General features: G+C 39.3%; 1 protein-coding gene across 1 annotated transcript; it reads right to left on the reverse strand.

The window, feature by feature from the left end:
• Positions 1-741: 741 nt before the first annotated feature.
• On the reverse strand, positions 742-18295 carry LOC122813768 (nuclear protein 1-like). The gene is made up of 3 exons (XM_044086260.1): positions 18073-18295; positions 13010-13163; positions 742-1517 (listed from the first exon to the last, which is right to left on the reverse strand). Exons 1-2 carry the CDS (start codon positions 18173-18175, stop codon positions 13021-13023), a joined length of 246 nt encoding a protein of 81 aa, XP_043942195.1. The 5' UTR covers positions 18176-18295; the 3' UTR covers positions 742-1517; positions 13010-13020.
• Positions 18296-20215: the final 1920 nt, after the last annotated feature.

Below are 20215 nucleotides of genomic sequence, written 5' to 3' on the forward strand. Positions count from 1 at the left end.
TGGTTGCCTATGTCATATGTGACAATTTAATAAAGATGTTACTTGTTTAAAAAAAATCTGGTTCCCTTTACATCACTAGATTTGGTCAGTTCTCAGAATTTCTGCTTGAAAGTTTAAAAAATGCCATGTAAAATGAGTTAAAAATCATGTCACTGTCATGGTGCATTGTGATCCTGAAGGATGATTTTGTACACCGAATACAAAATCATCCCTTTTGTGTGGACCCATGACTGACACAACCTTGTCTCCCACAAATAGGTTTGTAACAAGGTGAATCAGTAAATCTGCCCTTCCTAAAATGCTGTCATTGAAGTTATGTCATCTTACTTCATTTAGTCAGCATTCAGCCATGTGTTGGACTGCTTTCAAATGCTTGAATGGGGTAGCCAGCTAGATTCCAGCTAGTCTTCATAGTATTCAAAACGGTGTGTATATCTTTGATGGAGGACATTTTTTTCTTCTAGAAGACATCCCATTTATATAACTAGACTGGGCCATATGTTAATAGAAAACATGCAGCCTGGTTGCCATTTTAAATATTTGGCTAGTGGAAGAATAGTTGTTTTGTAATCTGAAACCATCAGTCTGGCTAACTTCTGGAATAGTAGACTGAAGGTCATTTTGGTTTCTGCAAAAGGAGCACTTCCAAACTTACTGGTTACCTTTGTACCTCCATCACCACAATCTTAAACATATAGATATCAGAGAAATTATAAATAAATGACACTGAATAAACTAGTGTATGATTTGAACAATTTTACATAAGATGTCTTTTATTAATGTAGTTCCACTGATACAAGTTTACTTTCTGTGTATCACACACAATATTTAGATACTAATATAAAAAAACATCCAAAACACTGTAATGACTGCACTTTAATCATGCATGAACGTAACAGTTTGTAGATTTGAATTCTGACACATGCAGTACATGGACAAGATGTTTTATGATGGCTACATGACAGTTTCTTTCAGATTGTATTATGTATAACTCATGAAATGTACTTTCATGTTCTTAAAATGAATAGAAAGCAATACCATCTTGTATCTTTACTATTGATTTTGCTTGCAAGAACTGAAATAAGATGGATACCATTTACTTAGCAACCGTACTTGCTAGTAAGGGATGGAAAAGTAGCCACTACTATTCCATTTCTCCAGCAGAAATGAACATAGGTGCAAGAAAAATTTATAATATCTTATTCTAAAACACAATATTAAAAAAACACTGCACAGTTGTTTGACAAAACAGAATAATAATATCTCCTCACCGACCAAGTACAAAAAGGCCACATATGGTGGCTGGGAGTGATCTATCTGCTTAGGGCACATTCGGATCACCCATCTTGGTGCAAATCATTCACAAAATACAGAAAGCAAATTCTAGAAAGAGTATGCCCTCTTGTGTTCCTTCTTTCTTGTCTGTGGTTGGCACTGTGGCCATTGCAGATCCGTAATCTCATGCCGTGTGACTTTGCCATTTTTCTGGAACCTGTATTTCACCAGTCAGTTCAATTCTGTAGATAGAAAGATTAATGCTTTTGTTAAAATTACATTTGGGAAATTCTTGTACATTTTTTGTTATGATACTCTACATTTATGCTGTTTGCCTGCTGCATATTGTGAGCACTGTCTCAACTGGCACATATACATCACAAAAACAGACTAAAACTTCCAGAATATCACAACAAGCCACAAAAACTGGAACTTGGACTGAGAACAAGAGGCACAAATTTATCGTAAACAACAATTTATTTTCTGCTTTTGTCATTAGACTTCATCAGAAAACAATACATTCAACAGTAAAAAAACTTTCAGTTTAAAAATATCTGAAGCCAATGGAAAGTACATCTTCATCCCACAATTAAGTGACATCAAAACTCAACTATTAAAGCCATACTTCTTCTTCTTTTCCCAGTTAGGGGTCGCCACAGTGGATCACCTATCTGCTCATGATTGGCAGTGTAGTTTTATGGTGTCGAGTTGCCAGCCTGGCGCCCAACCTTCCACAGAAGGCATACACATGCACACACTCATACCTAGGGCCAGTGTAGAGTGTCCAGTCCACCTACAGCATGTCTTTGGGATGAAACTGGAGCACCCGGAGGAAACCCAGGCAGCCACAGGGAGGACATGCAGACGCCACACAGAAGGCACCCCAGATGAGGATCGAATCAGAGAACCTCTTGCTGTGAGGTGGCAATGCTAACCGCTGCACCACCATGGCCGCCCCAACTATTAAAGCCATACACTTCTGTTAAAAACTTATTCTGTAAAATCTAGACAGTTGAGAGGTAGGGGTAACAGATATTTTCCATCTGCCTATTTGAAGGATGCCTTATTATTTTTTATTCTAAAATCTACATGTCACAAATATTTAACAAAATAGAATTTTGTTCTCCTCTGACCAATGAGTAGACTAAAGTTAGTCTCACTACATTTATGAAAGAAGAGTATGAATTTTATTCACTACTATAGTCAGATACACTTAGGCATTACAGCCAGGAAGACCTTCCTTAGGAGCAGATGACCAAAAAAAGTCACTAACACAGCAGTACAGAAATATAAGCAATTATGCATTTCCTGTTATATACATCCGGATGCATTCTAACAACTGAAAATAGCTGCTAATTTCTCCTAAATGTTTTAAGTATTTCCCCTACTCACATCTCTCAAAAGAAAGCTACTACTGGTACACACTGTTGGGCCTTAACTTGGTCATTGCCACCACTGAGGGACAGTTTGTCTCCATACCAGCTCTACTGTCCAGATAGTGTTGCTATTTTAAACAAAAATTTCTGTGTCATACAGTCCTGCAGAATCCTTAGTAATGCATATGCATATATGCATGCTGTGTCTTTGGTCAGGAAAAAAGGCATTACTATAATATGACTAGTCACTTGGGTAAGTATACTGCTCTGCATATAAGGATTCTAGTTAATATGGAAACATATTTGTCATATGACCCAAATATTACATTGCAGCATTACTCTTATGCACTTACATCTCATAATGCTTTCTGTAATTGAAGGATGGCTTTTTGAGGTTTTCCTTTCCATTAATTTCCTCATGGCACTCCCACCTACAACAGAGTTGTATAAAGTCTCTTTGAATATCTCCTTTATAATTGTATTTTCTTTCCACCTGAACTGCAGAGCTATACCACGTCATGGTAAAGTTCTCTTCTGTACACCTTTTCTATGTCCCTCTCATCTGCATTGTGCAAGCATGGGGTTTCCTAGGAGCAATGCTCCTAGTAAGCTTATTTTCTGTCTCTCTTCCACATGCATTTTGGAGCATTGCCGCATCTATGACATCAAGTGAATCTCTTTGGCCTAACACCATTGACTATTCCAAACTGTCTGCAAAAAAGTCTCTTGAAATCTAAGCCATTTGCTCTTCTTCAAGTCAGTTGCCTTTGTATAGTACCCCTGCCTCAGTCTATTCTGTTGCTTCAACACATGCAGAGTTACAGACCTCCCTCAGCACAACAGAAGAAGCCAGCTGCGTATATGCTCATGCAGACTTTGATTGATGGCATGGTCTTTACTGACAATGTGAGAAATGGGGTACAGTTGGGTCTGTAGCCACATGCAGTGCAGTTATGTGCCCTTGGTTGCTCTAATAGGAAGCCAGAGCACACATTTCGATGCATGCTAGTGTGGACCATTTTCTGATTCTTTTGCAGTTTTGTACTGCCGTGCCTTCATTGGGCTGGTCATAGGTCATCTATGATCCATTACTTCATTTTATTTGTGGCAATGAGATGTAACCTTTCTCTCTTAACCTTGTCTTACACAGACACACACACACACACACACACACACACACACACACACACACACACGAAAAAAGTATTATCTGTTAACACTAGACATAAACCACTGTGAATAAACAGGAAGGAATGGATGCTTATACATGCGTGTTAATGGACACAGGTAGAAAACAGTATACCACTGGCCATTGAGAATCCATTCTTGTGTTGTGTTATGTTACATTAGTACTGCAGCATGATCTGTCAGAGAAGTACCCAGCGTAACTACAAATCTGCATAGACTTAAATCAGAATTATCTTCATAGCAAGCACTCCTTTGGCCTTCAGGTGGCAACCATGGTACAGTGCTTTTCAAGTATCTTTGTCATGTCAGCTCTTCATAAAAAGAATAGCCTTCATAAGTCTTCACCCTCTCCAGTTCCTTTCATAGTAAAAAAGAGACCTGTAGATGAAAATCTGTATGTCTAAACTTGAAAGCAATATGGCAGGGCTAGCTAGCTAGCTACACAGCTGTGTAAAGCTTGGCTTTAGATGACTGTCACTGTTGAAGTGACACCCCAAACCATGTACAAAAATGGGAAAAAGGGTTATGGATGGAACAGACAGATGGTTTAGACTCTTCTAATTTAATTCTTTGAAAATACAGAATTACAAAAGTCACAGATGAAGATACATTTTATTTATATTTGTTTTCTGGGTAGAGCACTGATTTCCATGGACCTTTTTCAAGTCTGAGCCTGGGAGCGATGTCTGGTTAAGTGACTTGCTCAGAGTCACACAATTTGGCAACGGAGGCTGAGGGAATCAAAAGTGCAGTTGTGTGCACTTACCATGAATGTAGATGTCTGAGTGTATTCACTAATGCAGTCATTACATTTGGGTAATCTGCTGGCAGGTTGCCCTCAGTCGGCCTGAATTCCAAAGTCTTGGGTCCTGCGTCGGTTGCTGTCTCCTCTTCCATGACGTCAGGTCGTCAGGGGTATAAAACATACAGCCGATACCATTTTCTTTAGTTTTTCTTGCCCCAGATGTCAGGTGCCCCCAAAAAGAAAGCAAAAATAAATAAATAAATAAATATATATATATATATATATATATATATATATATATATTTATATATATATATACACACACACACACACATACATGCATCAATATAAACTTTACCTTCATCTACAAGCAAATACACCACATAGGTTGTAGAAGATAGAGAAGGAAAGATAAACTCCAGAATGAAAGGGGGATGGCGGGAGGGTAACCTGGACTGCAACAGTGAATACACTTGAACATCTACATTTATGGTAAGTGTACACAACTGTACTATGTTCTTCATGTTTCACTGTTGCAGTCATTACATTTAGGTAGAATCCCAAAGCTATGGTTGGGAGGCTGGAGCTAAACAGCATTAGGTGCGGCTATAAGGCCCTGCAGAACTGCAGTGGCAAAGCCTGCCCTGGACTTAAGAGTAGAGAGGCAAATGATAATGCTTTGTAAAGGTGTGAAGAGAACTCCAAGTAGCAGCCTCTAGAATGTCTTTGGTTGGTACTCCTCTGAGAAAGGCTGCTGAAGTAGCTGCAGCTCTGGTGGAATGAGAACTAATGCCCTTGGGCACAGGTTTACCATGGTGTAAGTAGCAGAAATGAATGCAGTGGCTTATCCACTTTGAAACTGTCTGCTTTGAAATAGCCTTTCCTTCTGATCCTGCAGCATATGTCACTAGTAATTGCTCAGTTTTTCTTAGAGCTTTAGTCCTGTTCAAGTAGAATCTTAGCTGTCTGTGTACGTCCAAGGAATGCAGAATTTTCTCCCCCTTGTTCTGCGGATTTGGATAAAAGTTTAGCAGATGAATAGTTTGGTTAAGAGCCACACTGGAAACCACCTTAGGTATAAATGTAGGATTTGTCCTCAGAGACACCCTGTCTGGGTAAAATATGATAAAAGGCTCCACAGCCGTGAGGGACTGTAGCTCTCAAACTCTTCTTGCTGAAGTAATTGCTAGTAGCAGAGCTGTTTTCCATGATAAGAACTTTATATCAGCGGTAGCAGCTGGTTCAAATGGAGGCAGGGTGAGCTTTTCCAACACATACTTGAGGTCCCATGCAGGTATTGGTGATCTTCTAGGAGGCCTTAAATTTTTGGCTCCTCTAAGATACTGCTTTAGTAAAGGATGAGAAAAGATTGGTGGCTCTGTATTGTAATGAGCCGAAATGGCAGAGGCATGGATTTTAATTGATGAGAAAGACAGGCCTTTGTCAAGCATCTCAGTCAAGTATTGTAATATCTGAGGAATATTTGGTTCTGCTGTATCAGTTCCTTGTGCTTGATTCCAAGCATAGAATCTCTTCCATTTATCATTATAAGATTTTCTAGTACTAGGCCTTCTGGCTTCCAAAATGACATCCATCACAGCTTTACTGAGAGGTGTTGTTTGTATAACTACATGATCAGCCATGCTGCCAGGTTCAGTGTCTGGAGTTGATTGTGCAGGATGTAATTGTTTTGCTGGGACAGCAGTTGAGGTCTTTGAGGTAAGGTCCAAGCAGGGTATTGAGACAAGTTCCTTAGGATTGGGTACCAGTATTGGCGGGGCCAGTTCGGAGCAACTAGTATCATCTTTGATTTCTCTTGTCTGACTTTTAGGAGGACCTTGGGAAGAGGAGGCAGAGGAGGAAAGGCGTAAACTGAAAGGTTTTTCCAACTGAAGGATAGGGCGTCCACTTTCCATGCTTGTCTTTGATAAGTCCTTGTGCAGAATCTTTTCAATTGATAATTTTGAGGAGAGGCAAATAGATCTATGTCTGGGCTCCCCCATTTCTTTGTTATCATGCTGAAGACTTGTGGATCTAGTTTCCACTCATGAGGATCCATAAGGTTTCTGCTTAAATTGTCTGTCAGAGTGTTTTGCTTTTCTGGTAGGAATTGAGCTTGAAGATGTATTTGGTAAGTCAAAGCTGTGTCCCACAGTGCCATGGCTAATCTGCAAAGGGGGTAGGCGTGTGTGCCCCCCTGCTTGTTTATATACCACATGACCGTGGTGTTGTCCATCTTTATCAGTAGTTGTCCTGGATGAAGTAAGTCCTTGAAGGCTGTTAGGGCATTTTGAACAGCTAGCATCTCTTTCTGGTTGATATGTAGATGCATTTGTTTTGGGGTCCATGTGCCCTGAATGCATCTTCCCGCCATGTGGGCCCCCCAGGCATACTCTGATGCATCTGTTGTTAAGGTTTGGCTGGCAGGGGGTAGAGTGAAGGCCCGTCTCATGTTTTGGTGACATGCCTTTGCCCACCATAGAAACTCCTGTTGTAGGCAGGGAATGAGAGGAATCATTGTTTCCAGACTGTGACAATGTTGACTCCATAAACTTTTTAGATACCACTGAAGTTTCCTCATATGCAGTCTTACATATGGAATTAGTAGGATGTAGGATGCCATGAAGCCCAAAGCCTGCAGAATTTGTCTTGCAGATAACTGGGTTTTTGTTGCCATCAGTTTGAAGTAAGTAGTCGGTTGCCTTTGCTTGTCTGGCGTGAGGTAAGCCATCTGGGCAGTTGTATTCAAGCTCGCACCCAGGAATTTTATCTTTTGAGAGGGTACCAGTTGTGATTTTGTTTTGTTTATTGTGTACCCTAGGCATGTTAGAAGCCTTTTCACAAATGCCAGGTGTTGAAGAAGAATGTCCTTGTTTTCTGCTTGAATGAGACAGTCGTCCAAGTAAGGATATATTTGTATACTTCTTTGTCTGCAAAATGCAATTACTGGTGCCAGGCACTTTGTAAAGTCCATGGGCACAGTAGATAAGCCGAAGGGCAGTGCAGAGAATTGGTAATGCATTAAGCCAGCCTTGAATCTGAGGTATCTTCTGCACAACTGTCTTATTGGGACATGCAGGTATGCCTCTTTTAGGTCTAATGTCACCAGCCAAGCATTCTTGCCCAGCATGGGCAGAAGCTGCTGCAAAGTCAGCATTTTAAATTTTGGAATGTCCAGGTATGTATTAAAAATCGATAAATCCAGTATTGGCCGCCAAGCCTTGTCCTTTCTGGGTACCAAGAACAGTCTTGAGTAAAAACCTTGTCCTTTTTCCTGTTCTGGTACTGGCTGAATGGCCCCCATATCCATGAGGGACGTAACCTGTTTCTGTACCTCTGCCCATTGATTTTTTGGCAGATCTGGCCAACCATGTGCCATTGGCAGAGTATGGAAATGGAATCTGTATCCCTGTGATACTATGTGTAGCACCCACTTGTCCTGGGTTATTAACTGCCAACTTTGAGCAAAAAGTGCTAATTTTCCCCCTAAGGGTGCTGCCAAAAGATAAGTGCTTGGTGTAGGCAGAAGGAAGTCATTGGGACTGTTTTCTGTAGGTGTGCACTTTATCTCCTCCAGATTTGGAGGTAGAAGCGCCCCATTGCTTTGACCTGTATGAATCTTGTGCCTGGTATCTGGAACCCTTAGGGCATCTGGATTTGCCCCTTTGAGCTCTGTCTTTCACAGGAAAGGACCAATTGTTTGTAGGCCAGTGTCTACTGAATCTTGGTGGCTGCACTTGCAATAAGTCTTTACAGTTTACATAGACTTAGCTTTGTCTTCCATTTTCTTTAAAACCTCTTCTGCCTTAATACCAAACAGAGTATCATGCTGTAAAGGTGCATCTAGCAATTTAGCTTTAACATGATCAGGCAAATTTTGTTCCGTTAGTCAGGCATGCCTTCTAATCACAGATCCAGTAATTGTGGCCCTGCAGGAGGCCTCTAAGGAATCAAAACCACATTGCAAAGTATGCTTTCCAAGCTGTTCAGCTGCATGCAATAACTCCTGCAATTCTTTATTTTCTGCACATTCAGAAATCAACATCATTTTCTGTTTCAGCAATCCCATAACATGTTGTTGATACTTGAGCATATGAAATTGACAGTTTGAGGTCCTAATTGCCAAGGTTGCAGATGTATAAACCTTTTTCCCCATCCATCCAGTGCCCTTGAATCTCTGTCAGAGGGGGTAGGATTTTTTGCTGTTGAGGCCTTAGCTCCCTCTGAATCCTGTGAAATAGTTTCAGGATCAGCAGCAGGATTTCTAAATAAAAATTTATGAGAGTTAGGGACCCTGTAATATCTGTCAGGCTTGCTGGGAGCCGGAGGTAAGGAGTCAGGGATCAAGCTTGACTCCGAAAATACATCATCCACAATGACTAAAACAGGGGGTATGGCTAAAGACCTGTGCTGAGGGAGAAGAAGGAAATCCCTGAGCCTCTTTTTTGATTCTGAGAAATCTTGACTCCCCCAGTGAAAGTGCTCCCTCAAAGTATGCAAGGTTTCTCCAAATGAATAATCCTCAGGAGGCGATGCAGATGGTATAAACTCCTCAGCATCAGAATCCTCATAGGGAGGTATAGATAATTCCTGATCAGAAGAGGAATCAGAAGAAATAGAAACCTGATCTGAAGATTCATAATCACTGTCTTGCCTAGACCTCTTATCTGGAGGTGGACGGGAACCCCTGATCAAGGTAATAAGGTCTTCAGCCATTTTGATCATCTGTTTTTTAGGCATAGAGGCCTGTGCACGTGGTTCATGCATCAGTTTTTTAGTTTTAGAAGTTGCTTTTGTCTTGGTTTTGCAGCTGTCGTCGGTTTGATATACAAATGTTGAGGCCTGAATACACCCTCAGAAGCCGGTGCCTGCTCAGCCGCTCCAGACCCATCCGAGGGAGATGCATCCATGGGTCCAATACTTTGAGTATCTCGCAGCATGCTGGACTCCACATGGGTGTCGGTAGGGGCCTGCGACTCGAAAGTACCGGGTATCAGGGGCTGCAAAAGTGCCTCACTGAGTACCGGTGAACTGACGACTGGCTTAGGAGAAGCTTTGTCGTCAGTTTTGGACCTCGACTGTCTCGCTCTCTCTCTCTCTCTGTCCTTTTCTTTGTGTTTTTTATGTACTCTGGTAGTCGGATTGCTATCCGACGACATTTCTGGGTAGTTAAATCTGTTTCCAAAATACTTTGAGGCAAAAATATACCGACGCTTAATAGTGCGTTGGTTAAATCTAGCACAAAACTGACAGCCAGGCACGTTGTGATCAGGGCCTAGGCAAGGAATACAGTATAAATGGAAATCCTTATGAGGTATTTGCTTCCCACAAGTAATATAATTATTAACTTTCTGACATCGGTATGGAGCAAGAAAAATGTTTCCCTAACAGGGTACTTAGCTTTAGTGAAGACTTCGGTGCTAAAACTCAAACTGGAATATTTCAGGAGTCGGCCAACCGGCACTTGCGAAATGCTTCTGCTTCAGGCACCACGCGGCAAGAAAGACTGAAGAAAATGGAGTTGGCTGCATGTTTTATACCCCTGACGACCTGACGTCATTGAAGAGGAAACAGCAACTGACGCAGGACACAAGACTTTGGAATTCAGGCCGACCGAGGGCAACCTGCCAGCAGATTACCCAAATGTAATGACTACAACAGTGAAACATGGAGAACATCCTTGCACCACTGGACAGGAAATAGATTTCCCCTGAAAAACACAAGATATTCAAGCCTTGGTTTCCTTCTAGCTTGACTATTGCAGGTTCTTTATCTTGGGCTCCATGTGACAGAAATGCATCAGATGTGGCTTTTCCAACACTTTGCTGGCTGGCTATTGATGTGTATCCTTTACTACTGAATTGTACCGGATATATGGATCTTAACTAATTGCAGACATTTACAAAGATACTGTGCTTATACATTTGGCCCTATAATACATCAGTCATAACTTACTTGGCTGCTGTTTCCAGATTACATGGCCTATATCCTGTGATTTGCTACTTTGAAGCTACTGGTGGTTCCAAAGGTGCAGCTTAAATCCAGTCCTCCAATTTACAGTGTTTTCACGTCAGTCATCACTCCTTTGAAATGTAGTACCTCAATAACTTTGGAAATCTTTAAAAGATCCCTGCATTCACATATGTTTTAGCTTAATTTTTAAACTACTGCAGCAGTAATGTGCTAGTAGTGGCAAACATAATGTGGCAATTCAGGTAGCTGCCTGGTGGGCTTCAGGGAGTCTCATGGCCATCACAGGAGTAGGACACCAAAGCTACATCTACTCTGAACAGCGGCATCTATAGACATTTTTCTGTTTATTTTATTTTTGTAAGTAAAGCAATGTTGGATATATTTACTTAAATAAAAATCAACTAGATAAATAGTCCATGGAGCCCTTATTGAAAGCCATCATAGCTCTGATGGCATATGGAGAGGTTGGTGTACTTATCCAATTGATTTGTGTGCATTCTCCTCCTTGCTTGAGCAGAAAGCCCACAAATATTAAACCGTAAAAGGAAAGTTGACTCATGAAGGTTAAAAGAGCAGCAGCCATGATTGTATGACATAAGAATTTAATTGTTATATGCAACCAGATATCAGCAGTAGACAGCTTTGCAAAGTGACAGTAGTTTATTATGGGGGCTAGCTGGTGATCAGCCATGTGCTTATGTAAAACAGGGAATAAATATATTGTGCAGTTCACTGGCCATTATTTTATTTCAATTTACTTTATAACATCTCTGAGATCTGCTCAAACATCAAAGTAGCTATAACTGCTGGGTATGGAGGAAATCTGTAGATGAAAATTGCTGCTGTCATTTTGCAGGTCTAAATAGATTTTTCTGAAGCATGTTGTAATACTTTACTGTGACTACTGTTTGTGTGAAATAAAGTTGAAATTCATTTATTGTGTTGCCATTATTTTAATTGCACTCAGACATCTGAACTGTACATGGTTAATGAATTAGATATAACTGGTATATGTGTGGGGAGGTTGTCTCTTACTGAAAGTACCATACCTTCTTGTTTACTTACTTTAAACAATCATTAATCTGGGTTTGTAGGACTAGTGTGTTGTTGTGTGAAGTCAAGTTGTACTACTTTAATATGACTACACCTGATATTGTGCCTTTATGTGAAACAGGCTTGAAATGCATTACTGTGAACTTTAGTTGCATCTCAATCAAATATTTGAGGTGTACTCCATTAACAAATTAGCTATATTGGCAGGGTAACAAAAACAGAAGTAATCCAGAAAGCTTGAGTCAGACTTGGTATCTCACCTGTGACCCAGAGGGTGATAGGACTAACAAGAAACAGAGTACAATGAATTAGTCCTTTTAACTAGCAGATCTAGGAGACTCTTTCTCTCATACCCTCCTAGCCATGCCAAAAACTCTACTCTTGCTCCCCCCCCCAAAAAAAAGTCTTGAGATCAGATGAGTGATCTGATCCTTAATCTAAAATTCTTACTTTCCTTATCTTCAAGAAGGAAAATATATGGTTGGGTGAGTGTACTACCGTGTGCTCTGTTTCAGTTCTTGGACTTTATGACAGTATAAGGAGGCCATGGTGAGTCGGAACACATTTCTGGTTAGGTCCTAAAAGGAGCTTAAGTGTCCAGCTGAGACCTAACAGGAGGAGGATCTGTCATCCCTTGGCACAATCACCTAGGCAGAGATACATCTCTCACCCAGAGTTTCAGTGATGATTCATCAAATCTCTCATGATTCCCATGCAGGAAGGGTCAGAGCAACCAATGAGGGAGGTGTTGATGCAAGTCTATCTCTCTATTAAACAAACATGGCAGTTGGCTTACCCAGTGATCTTCCAATAAGGCCTCATAACCTATACAGTATAAGGAGGCCATAGTGAGACAGAATATGTTTCTGGTTGGGCTTCATAACCCACACAGGAGTCTAGGGTGTTTGCATTTCTACAAGAAGGTAAGCATACCTATTAATAACACTGTTCTTGACAGTTCAGTACCATCCTTCATCAATGAGCCCATCAGCAACAAAGGCTCAGCAAGCCTTCTCTTTAGTTAACTACTGCATAATAAATCAGGGGAAAAGATCGACCCTGTTCCCTAGAATAAGTCTTCTTTTAATAGTTTGTACAGTACTGTCAAGGATTACCAATCCATTTTATTTTTACACTTCTCAATTCCTAGTTGCTATGTTTTGTGAAAGTCCACCAGGGTTGAGCTTGTTTGTTTCATTGTTCACATTTCCTAACCACTACTTCTGTAAAACAAGACATTACTTTTTCCCATCATGCACTGGTTTTGTTAGGCATATAATCTGCAAAAACAATATTTTCCTCTTAAACTTAGTCAGGGAATCTGTACTTTTGGGAGATCTAATTACAGGATTCTAATCAGTGCAATCTGAGTTGCTTTTGTATATCTATTGCAAAATACCTCTGATTATTTTACTCTTTTTGTTCCTTTTTCTTCTTCTCTGTCTTCTGCATCTTGTCCACAATCTTCCGCTCATGTCCTCCAGGGTTGGGCCTGTTTGTGTTTTCACTGGCTTCTTTTTTAGTCCTGCCTTTAGAGCTGCTTCCCCTAGGCACTGCAAGACCAAAGAACACAGAGGTACTTTAAAATATGCAGTAGCACACCAAAACGTGATATAAACAATAACCTTAAGCAGAAGTATAGATATTAAATTCAGTCACGAATATTATTGAGACAGCATTTTCAGTTACCGACAATGTCCAAAAAGAAGGTCACACTACTGGAAACACTTGAACAAAGAGGTACACAAGAAAGTGTAAAAAAAATGGCTATACACTTCTGAAAAAAAATATTTTGTAGGGACATTTAACTAGTGTCATGTACAGTATCAGGCAGTGAAACAAGACTAGAAAATGTAGTGGACTCATTGTAATGTAAGAATTATGACAGTTGGCTTACTAAAGCTGAGTTTGAAGAGTAGCAGTTTGGTGCTAGTTACTTTTTTTCCCCTTGAAAATCTGTTTGCCTGTGGTATTTGCTGGTCCATGAAATCCTATTTGTGTTATTCAGCCTGTGAGAGGCTTGCAAGCAAAGAGTCATTTGCACAAGGAAAATGATTCCAGTATAGGTAAAGACAAGTTTCACCAAATAAAATAAAAAAAAAAATCTATGACTTTTTAATGTAATCTGTAAAGTAATAATAATACTAGCTTCTTGTAATAGAAATTTGCGCACCATTAGAAAAGTTACGATATACACTTCTTTTAAATTGTTTCACAATGTTTTTCCTGCATTGCTTCCTATGGCTTTATGAATACATTAGTTTAATAGGATATAACTGCAAAGAAAATGTTAAAAACAGCTGCTTAGAATTTTTCACGTATTCCCCTTATGGATTATGTATTTCTTTTCGAAACTGTTTTGTTGATGATATACATTTCCTTTCTATGCTTCCCTTGGGGTTCACCTTCTGTTGCTTAGTATTTGCTGTAGATAATTTTCCCTCACTGAAATAGTGCACTTTTTTTGTCAGGCGAGTTGTGTCATGTCACAGTACAACCTGATTTCAGCTAGGAACATGCCAGGTTAAACACAGTCTTCTCTAGTAAAAAGATTCGCACAGTGACTGATCTCAGCAACAAATTACAGAACTTAAGCACAGCACTTAGAGAGAGTTAAAACATAAAGTTTAAAAGCTAAAGAGGGAGTTAAAAAATAAAAGTTTAAAAGCTAAAGTTCTTACAGCAATGTAACCCGGCCTTACAAAAACGAGAAGAGAGAAATTTCTGTTTTCTAGTTAGATTATGTCTCCATTTTAGTTGCTGTTCCCGAGGAATATCGCCTAGTACTTTTTCAATATCTGGTGAGATATCTATGTTATATCGAATCACTGCACTATATAGTATCTTCTATTGATCTTTTAAAATCACGAATCAAAAGCACAATAATAAGATAAAAAAAAACATTTCTGCAGTGGGCAAGCCCTATGAAACCCACCATGAGGGGAACACCAGTCCCTGCACTATTCCCCTTACTTACATCCGCCAACTCCATGGTTGGATGACAATGGGGAAAAGTGAAAAAAAAAAACACTGCAGTGCATTCTGGTCATGGACAATACGAATCAATGTAGTTATGATTTACCATAATGAAAAAGTTGCTCTCTGTGTATCTTTGTATAAGGTAGTTATGATAACTATGATACCATAAGTAGTATATTATGCTGACTGCAGATGTTGAGATGGTCCATTGGGTAATGATCTAAATCCCTGAACACATCACAGAAGCTCAAGTGCTCCAGGAGATGTCTTTATATGAACTTTTAGTAATTTATAATGGAGAACCTGCTTCAGTGCGCTATGAAAATGAACGTTTTTCAAGTTTCATTAGGAACTAAATCAGATTGTACACTATGACTTAATACGCAACAATATAATTCAGTACACAGCAATAACATGTATGACAGCCATCTGTCTGAAATACAGAATTAAAGCTAATGGTTGTTAAGATGCTCACTGATAGGGTCATTAATCTGGAGGGAACTTTATGTTCATTCATGGGAACCTCCTTAGCCTGAATTAGCTCAGCTGACCAGTTAATGTTTTATTTCTTTAATATTAGAGTGAATGCAGCCAGCGTCAGAGTTTTAACCAAACAGTATGAGTTAGCATATTTGGTGCTGGTGGTTGCAGAATATTTTTTAGTCGAGATAGAAATAAAACAATTCTTAAACCTCCCCTGAAGATAACACGTTTCTTGCTCTTCCAGTTGAGTAAGTTCCATTCTGTACAAAGTTCAGCAGCCTAATTAGGCATTGTGCCATCTGTGCCTCTCCAGTAGGCAAACTTGTAAACCAGAAGACATTTCCTACCCAATCACCAATATACAGAGTAAATGTAAAGTGGTTCCATTTGGCTGCAAAAGACTTGGCCAGTTCACATTGATATCAGGGAATGTCAGTGACTCATACTGCTCAGCCTCTTAGCACAAAACAAATAGGGAGTAGGGACAGATTTTAAAAATTGCTCATTGAAAGGTACTCAATTCACTTTTGGAGGCAGTAGGTTTTTTAAGATGTTACTATTTTCAACGAAACTCTACTATTTGTTACAGAAATCGTAAGACCAAACAGATATTAACTGCACTAAACAGTGTGCAAAGATAACAGATCTTGCATATGTGTACATTTTCTGCTAGGTGGAGCTCTAGGCAAGGTGTATGTGAATCAGAACACACAATTATAAAGTCTCCTAAAAGAAACACGAAGAGTAATTTGACCTGTGGCTTGACTGGTAGATCAGCATGTTTATGAACAGAGAATTAACTCTTGCATAAGCCCTTCTAACCACGCCTTCCCTGCAGAAAGCAAACGTAAACTATTTCATCTTCAAGCAACATACTGATTCAGGTACATAACTCGTACAAACCTGTCTCCCTGCTTACAAATGAGTAATTCAGTCATGCGACAAGGTTGTTACATGGATGAGTACAATTCCTATCTAAATAACTTGCACTAAAGGATCCCTTATTGGCATAGCATACCTGTTTTCTATTTTAAAACTAAACCTTACTAGAATGTGAAATCCTTGTCAGAATAAGCAGGTCAGTATTTTACGTACTGTAACAGGGAAGTCTCCCACAGTTCTGTCTGTCTAAGCTTTAATAACTTGTGTTCTGAACTACTGTACTGACATACACACCCTTAAGGTGCTTAACGTAAAGCATACATATTCCAGATTTGCTCTGGAACAATATTTGGCTTTTTTGTTCTATATCTCTGTCTCTCCATGTGCGCAGCATCTGGAAAGCTTTTAAAACACACACACACACACACACACACACACACACACACACACACACACACACACACACACACACACACTCAGCAAAGCCAAATGGACTCTCACCCTTGTGATATCCAAACAGGATACAGTGTGTACTTGCTCAGAAGCTGCAAACAAGTGGTGTTCAGCTACCTCTCAACCTCTTAAAGCAAGAAATCTGGATAAAGCCATAAATAATGGGAAGACAAAGGACCCAAAATATAGACACTTTTTAAATATTACTCTTACAAACTTAGAAAGTTGATATATTAACAGGATTTGCATTAATATGAATTTTTCTCAAGAGTATGAAGTCTGAAACTCAAATGCTTGTCATTTTCTGAATTCAACCTTCAGTGATTTACCAATGATTTTGCAGAAAACCACAACTTTATGAGAAACAGACCAAAACTCTAGGCATTCTGTGAAAATCTTTACAGTTGACAGTTATCTTTAGTTAAACAGAGGCATATATTAAGCCCATTTAATCAAGAGGTTTGTTTACAGTATGTGCTCTGAGGACTGGATTAGGTGAATCCTGACTGCAATCATTGCATTTAACAATCTGAGCCACATTCTTTATGATGTTAAAGCATAAATAGTTTGCATGGCACCAGATCAGAGGCTACTAGTAATTGACTATGTTTATTTTCACTGTTCTCACCTTACCCCGCCCACTCTCACACCATTTTAAAAATAAAAAATGGTGAAGCCAGCCTTTCACTCGAAGATGACAGATTGCTTAAGGATCACTTTAATGGCAGTGGAAACAGCAAATTACACTAAATGTGATGATTTTTGAAAAGTAGTATACATAACCTCACAACATCACAAGGAATCAAGTTATCATGTTATATGTCGAATGTTTTGTCTGTGTAAAATTATGTTCTATTCAAATAGCATTTGTGTAATCCTTTTCTGATAAACATTCATGCATACCAGTTACTTGAAAATTCCCAAGGCAGCAGTTGTTTATCCAGCGATGTATTATAATATCTAACAGCCCCCAGAAATTCTGAATCAAGCCTACAAACATTTTTACTACCAATTGAAGATTGTGAAGGTACTTTTCTCTGTACAAAAAAACTAAAAAAACTAGCAATGTATATATCACTATATCAACATCTTCAGTAGCTTGTTTGTATAAAAATCTGTTTTGTCATGCATTTGTTTTAAATGTTTGAAGAAAACAGAAACCACCCTTTTGAAACATGCTTTGTTGTGCTTTGTTGATGGCTGTCTAAACATATTTTCTACTTTACAAATTATATGTTTCTGTAAATCACAGTATTGGCTGTGAGATAATTGACTGTTAATAGTTTTGACTTTAGCCTTAGGATATTTCTGTCTCCTTTCTACAGACAATAAGTGAGTGTACGTGTCTGCGTGTGTTATCAAACTGGTGGGCAACATAGCTCCATTACTACCACCCTTTGAGAAAACATCACATAGCCTTTTCTATCAAAGGGAGATCTCATAAATTTTCCAAAACAGCTGCAGTGTACTGTTAAAATACTTTTCCAGTGACCGTAAGTAAAAAACACCAACAGTAATAATGTGCTGGAAACTCCTCACCAAGTCTAGGTTTCTGTTTCCCTCCTATATTTTAAGTGATTGAAAAATTCAAGCAGGTCTTCTATTTCCCTTGCTTTACTTTATTACAAGATATATTTGCAATTAAAAAAATACAGATGTTCTTACCAGAGTAGCGATCTGTCAGGTTATAGTAATCGTATTCATCAAAATATTGCTCTTCAAACTCTGAAGGCTTTAGTTTTGAGGCTTCTACAAAGTTAGAACTCATTATTAAGCTACTGAAGTACCAAACAGATTTAAAATTTCTCTAAAGCTTTTTTGCTGTTTATAAAGAAAAAGAACTGTTTTCCAATATGGACTGGCTGCCTGTCTCTTTGTTTCCTGATGTTGGGAACTCTTTATATATAGCCCCCTTCCCAGCCTATTGCATCAGCCGTGTGACTGAAATCTGCACCCAAACACAGTTATGAGTCATTGCTGACTTAAAGAGACAGGCACTTCATTTCAGCATGCTTACATCAGCTCCTGCAATGGGAATAGTGATGTCTGATAAGAAAATCCTAAAGCAATCCATTTTAGCAAAGTAGCTTCAAGTACTGTGGAGATCTACAATAATGTGGTGCAACACCTGACCTGATTTCCTGCAAAGAAACGTAGTATGTGGAATGACATATTTAAGAATCAGGGGATAAGCAGCAAGTTTTTTATCCACTTTTACAGGCAGCCACATTAACTCATTTATAAGTTGCGGATAGTCTCCCTACCTGCAGCAACCATTTTAAAAGTTTAATATATAACTCTGAAACTGCAGATACTGAAAATATGAACAAAGGTCCTTGAAAAATAAGAACAGCCAACTAAGAATGTGGACATCTAATTAGCATAATATTTGAATATCAAGTAGCACATAACTCTTCTTGCTTCCAGTAGGAATGTGGATACTACTTTGAAATATGTTTAAAACACAGAGTGTGACAAATGTTTTGGAACAATATAAGCACATTATCAAAGACACATTGTAAAATGTGTAGACTAATGAACTGTAAGGCAAAATTCTACCACATAAGGTTGTGCATTTTCGCTTCAAAAAATGGGAGTTGTAAGGTGGGTGCCTATGTTGGTCATATAGTGAGATTTTCTGTGTAATTCTTCTTTCGGCTGTTCCCGTTTGAGGTCACTACAGTGGAACATAGGGCCGTAGAACGAGTGGTAATAGAGTTTTACGGTGTCGAGTTGCCAGCTCAATGTCCAACCTTCCACAGAAGTCATACACATGCACGCATTCACACCTAGGGCCAATTTAGAATGTCCAATCCACCTACAGTATGTCTTAGGAATGTGGGATGAAACCAGAGCACCTGGAGGAAACCCACGGGAACACAGGAAGGACATGCAGACTCTGCACAGAAGGCACCCCAGCCGAGAATCGAACTGGAGAACCTCAGCATCAAAAATCACATGTGATGGGGGGGGTTTCAGAAAATTATTTGAAGAGTTAAATCAAGCTTGAAAATAGAGGCATCCTAAATCAGGCTAGAAAATAAGAACATTCTTCCAAAATAAGTTCAGTTGAAAGATCTGGTTACATTGCTATTATATCCACTGCCACATTAAAAGGCAGGCCTCCTCCATATCCAGATTTCCTAGCCATCCTTACTCTGCCTAGTTTAACACTGTGGATGTAGTGGATACAAGTACAGAGCCATGACCCTCAAATATGAGTTCCAAGAAGGACTTTGTGGTCTGCCAATTGGAAAGCAGAATGCATAATGAAGGGGTTCAACACTCCTCTGTCTGCCTCTTCCAGTACAAATGTATGTGCTGGGTGTGTTAGACTATATTTATAGCCTCTACTAAGAGCCAATATATATATACAGTATGCTTAACCTGCACCTCCCTTCTGGGAGGAAGGCATGCTGTAAATGTAGTCAGTCCTTTCCTTCTGACCAGCACTCAATAAAGCAAAATACATTTGTAAACCTAGGAAATCAGCATTGCAAACCAAAATCCAGCCCCAGCTTAGTGGACATTCTTTAGCCCATTGTTGCAATCCATTCTGTATGAGTGTAGAAACGCATATTTTTGTGTAATACCTGTCATACAACTTTACTTCCCCCAGCCCAGCATATAATGATTTGAATGAAATGAGCAGTTCATCTACTGGGCTGGAAGAATAACAGCAGCCCAACAGTACGGATGTTAGAGTGATGGATTCAGAACTTGATGAATGTTAGAGAGATGGATTCAGAACTTGATGAGAGATGGATTCAGAACTTGATGAATGTTAGAGAGATGGATTCAGAACTTG

This window comes from Protopterus annectens, chromosome 10.part0 (genome assembly GCF_019279795.1).
Source record: "Protopterus annectens isolate FY-2018-M chromosome 10.part0, PAN1.0, whole genome shotgun sequence".
Lineage (NCBI taxonomy): Eukaryota > Metazoa > Chordata > Ceratodontiformes > Protopteridae > Protopterus > Protopterus annectens.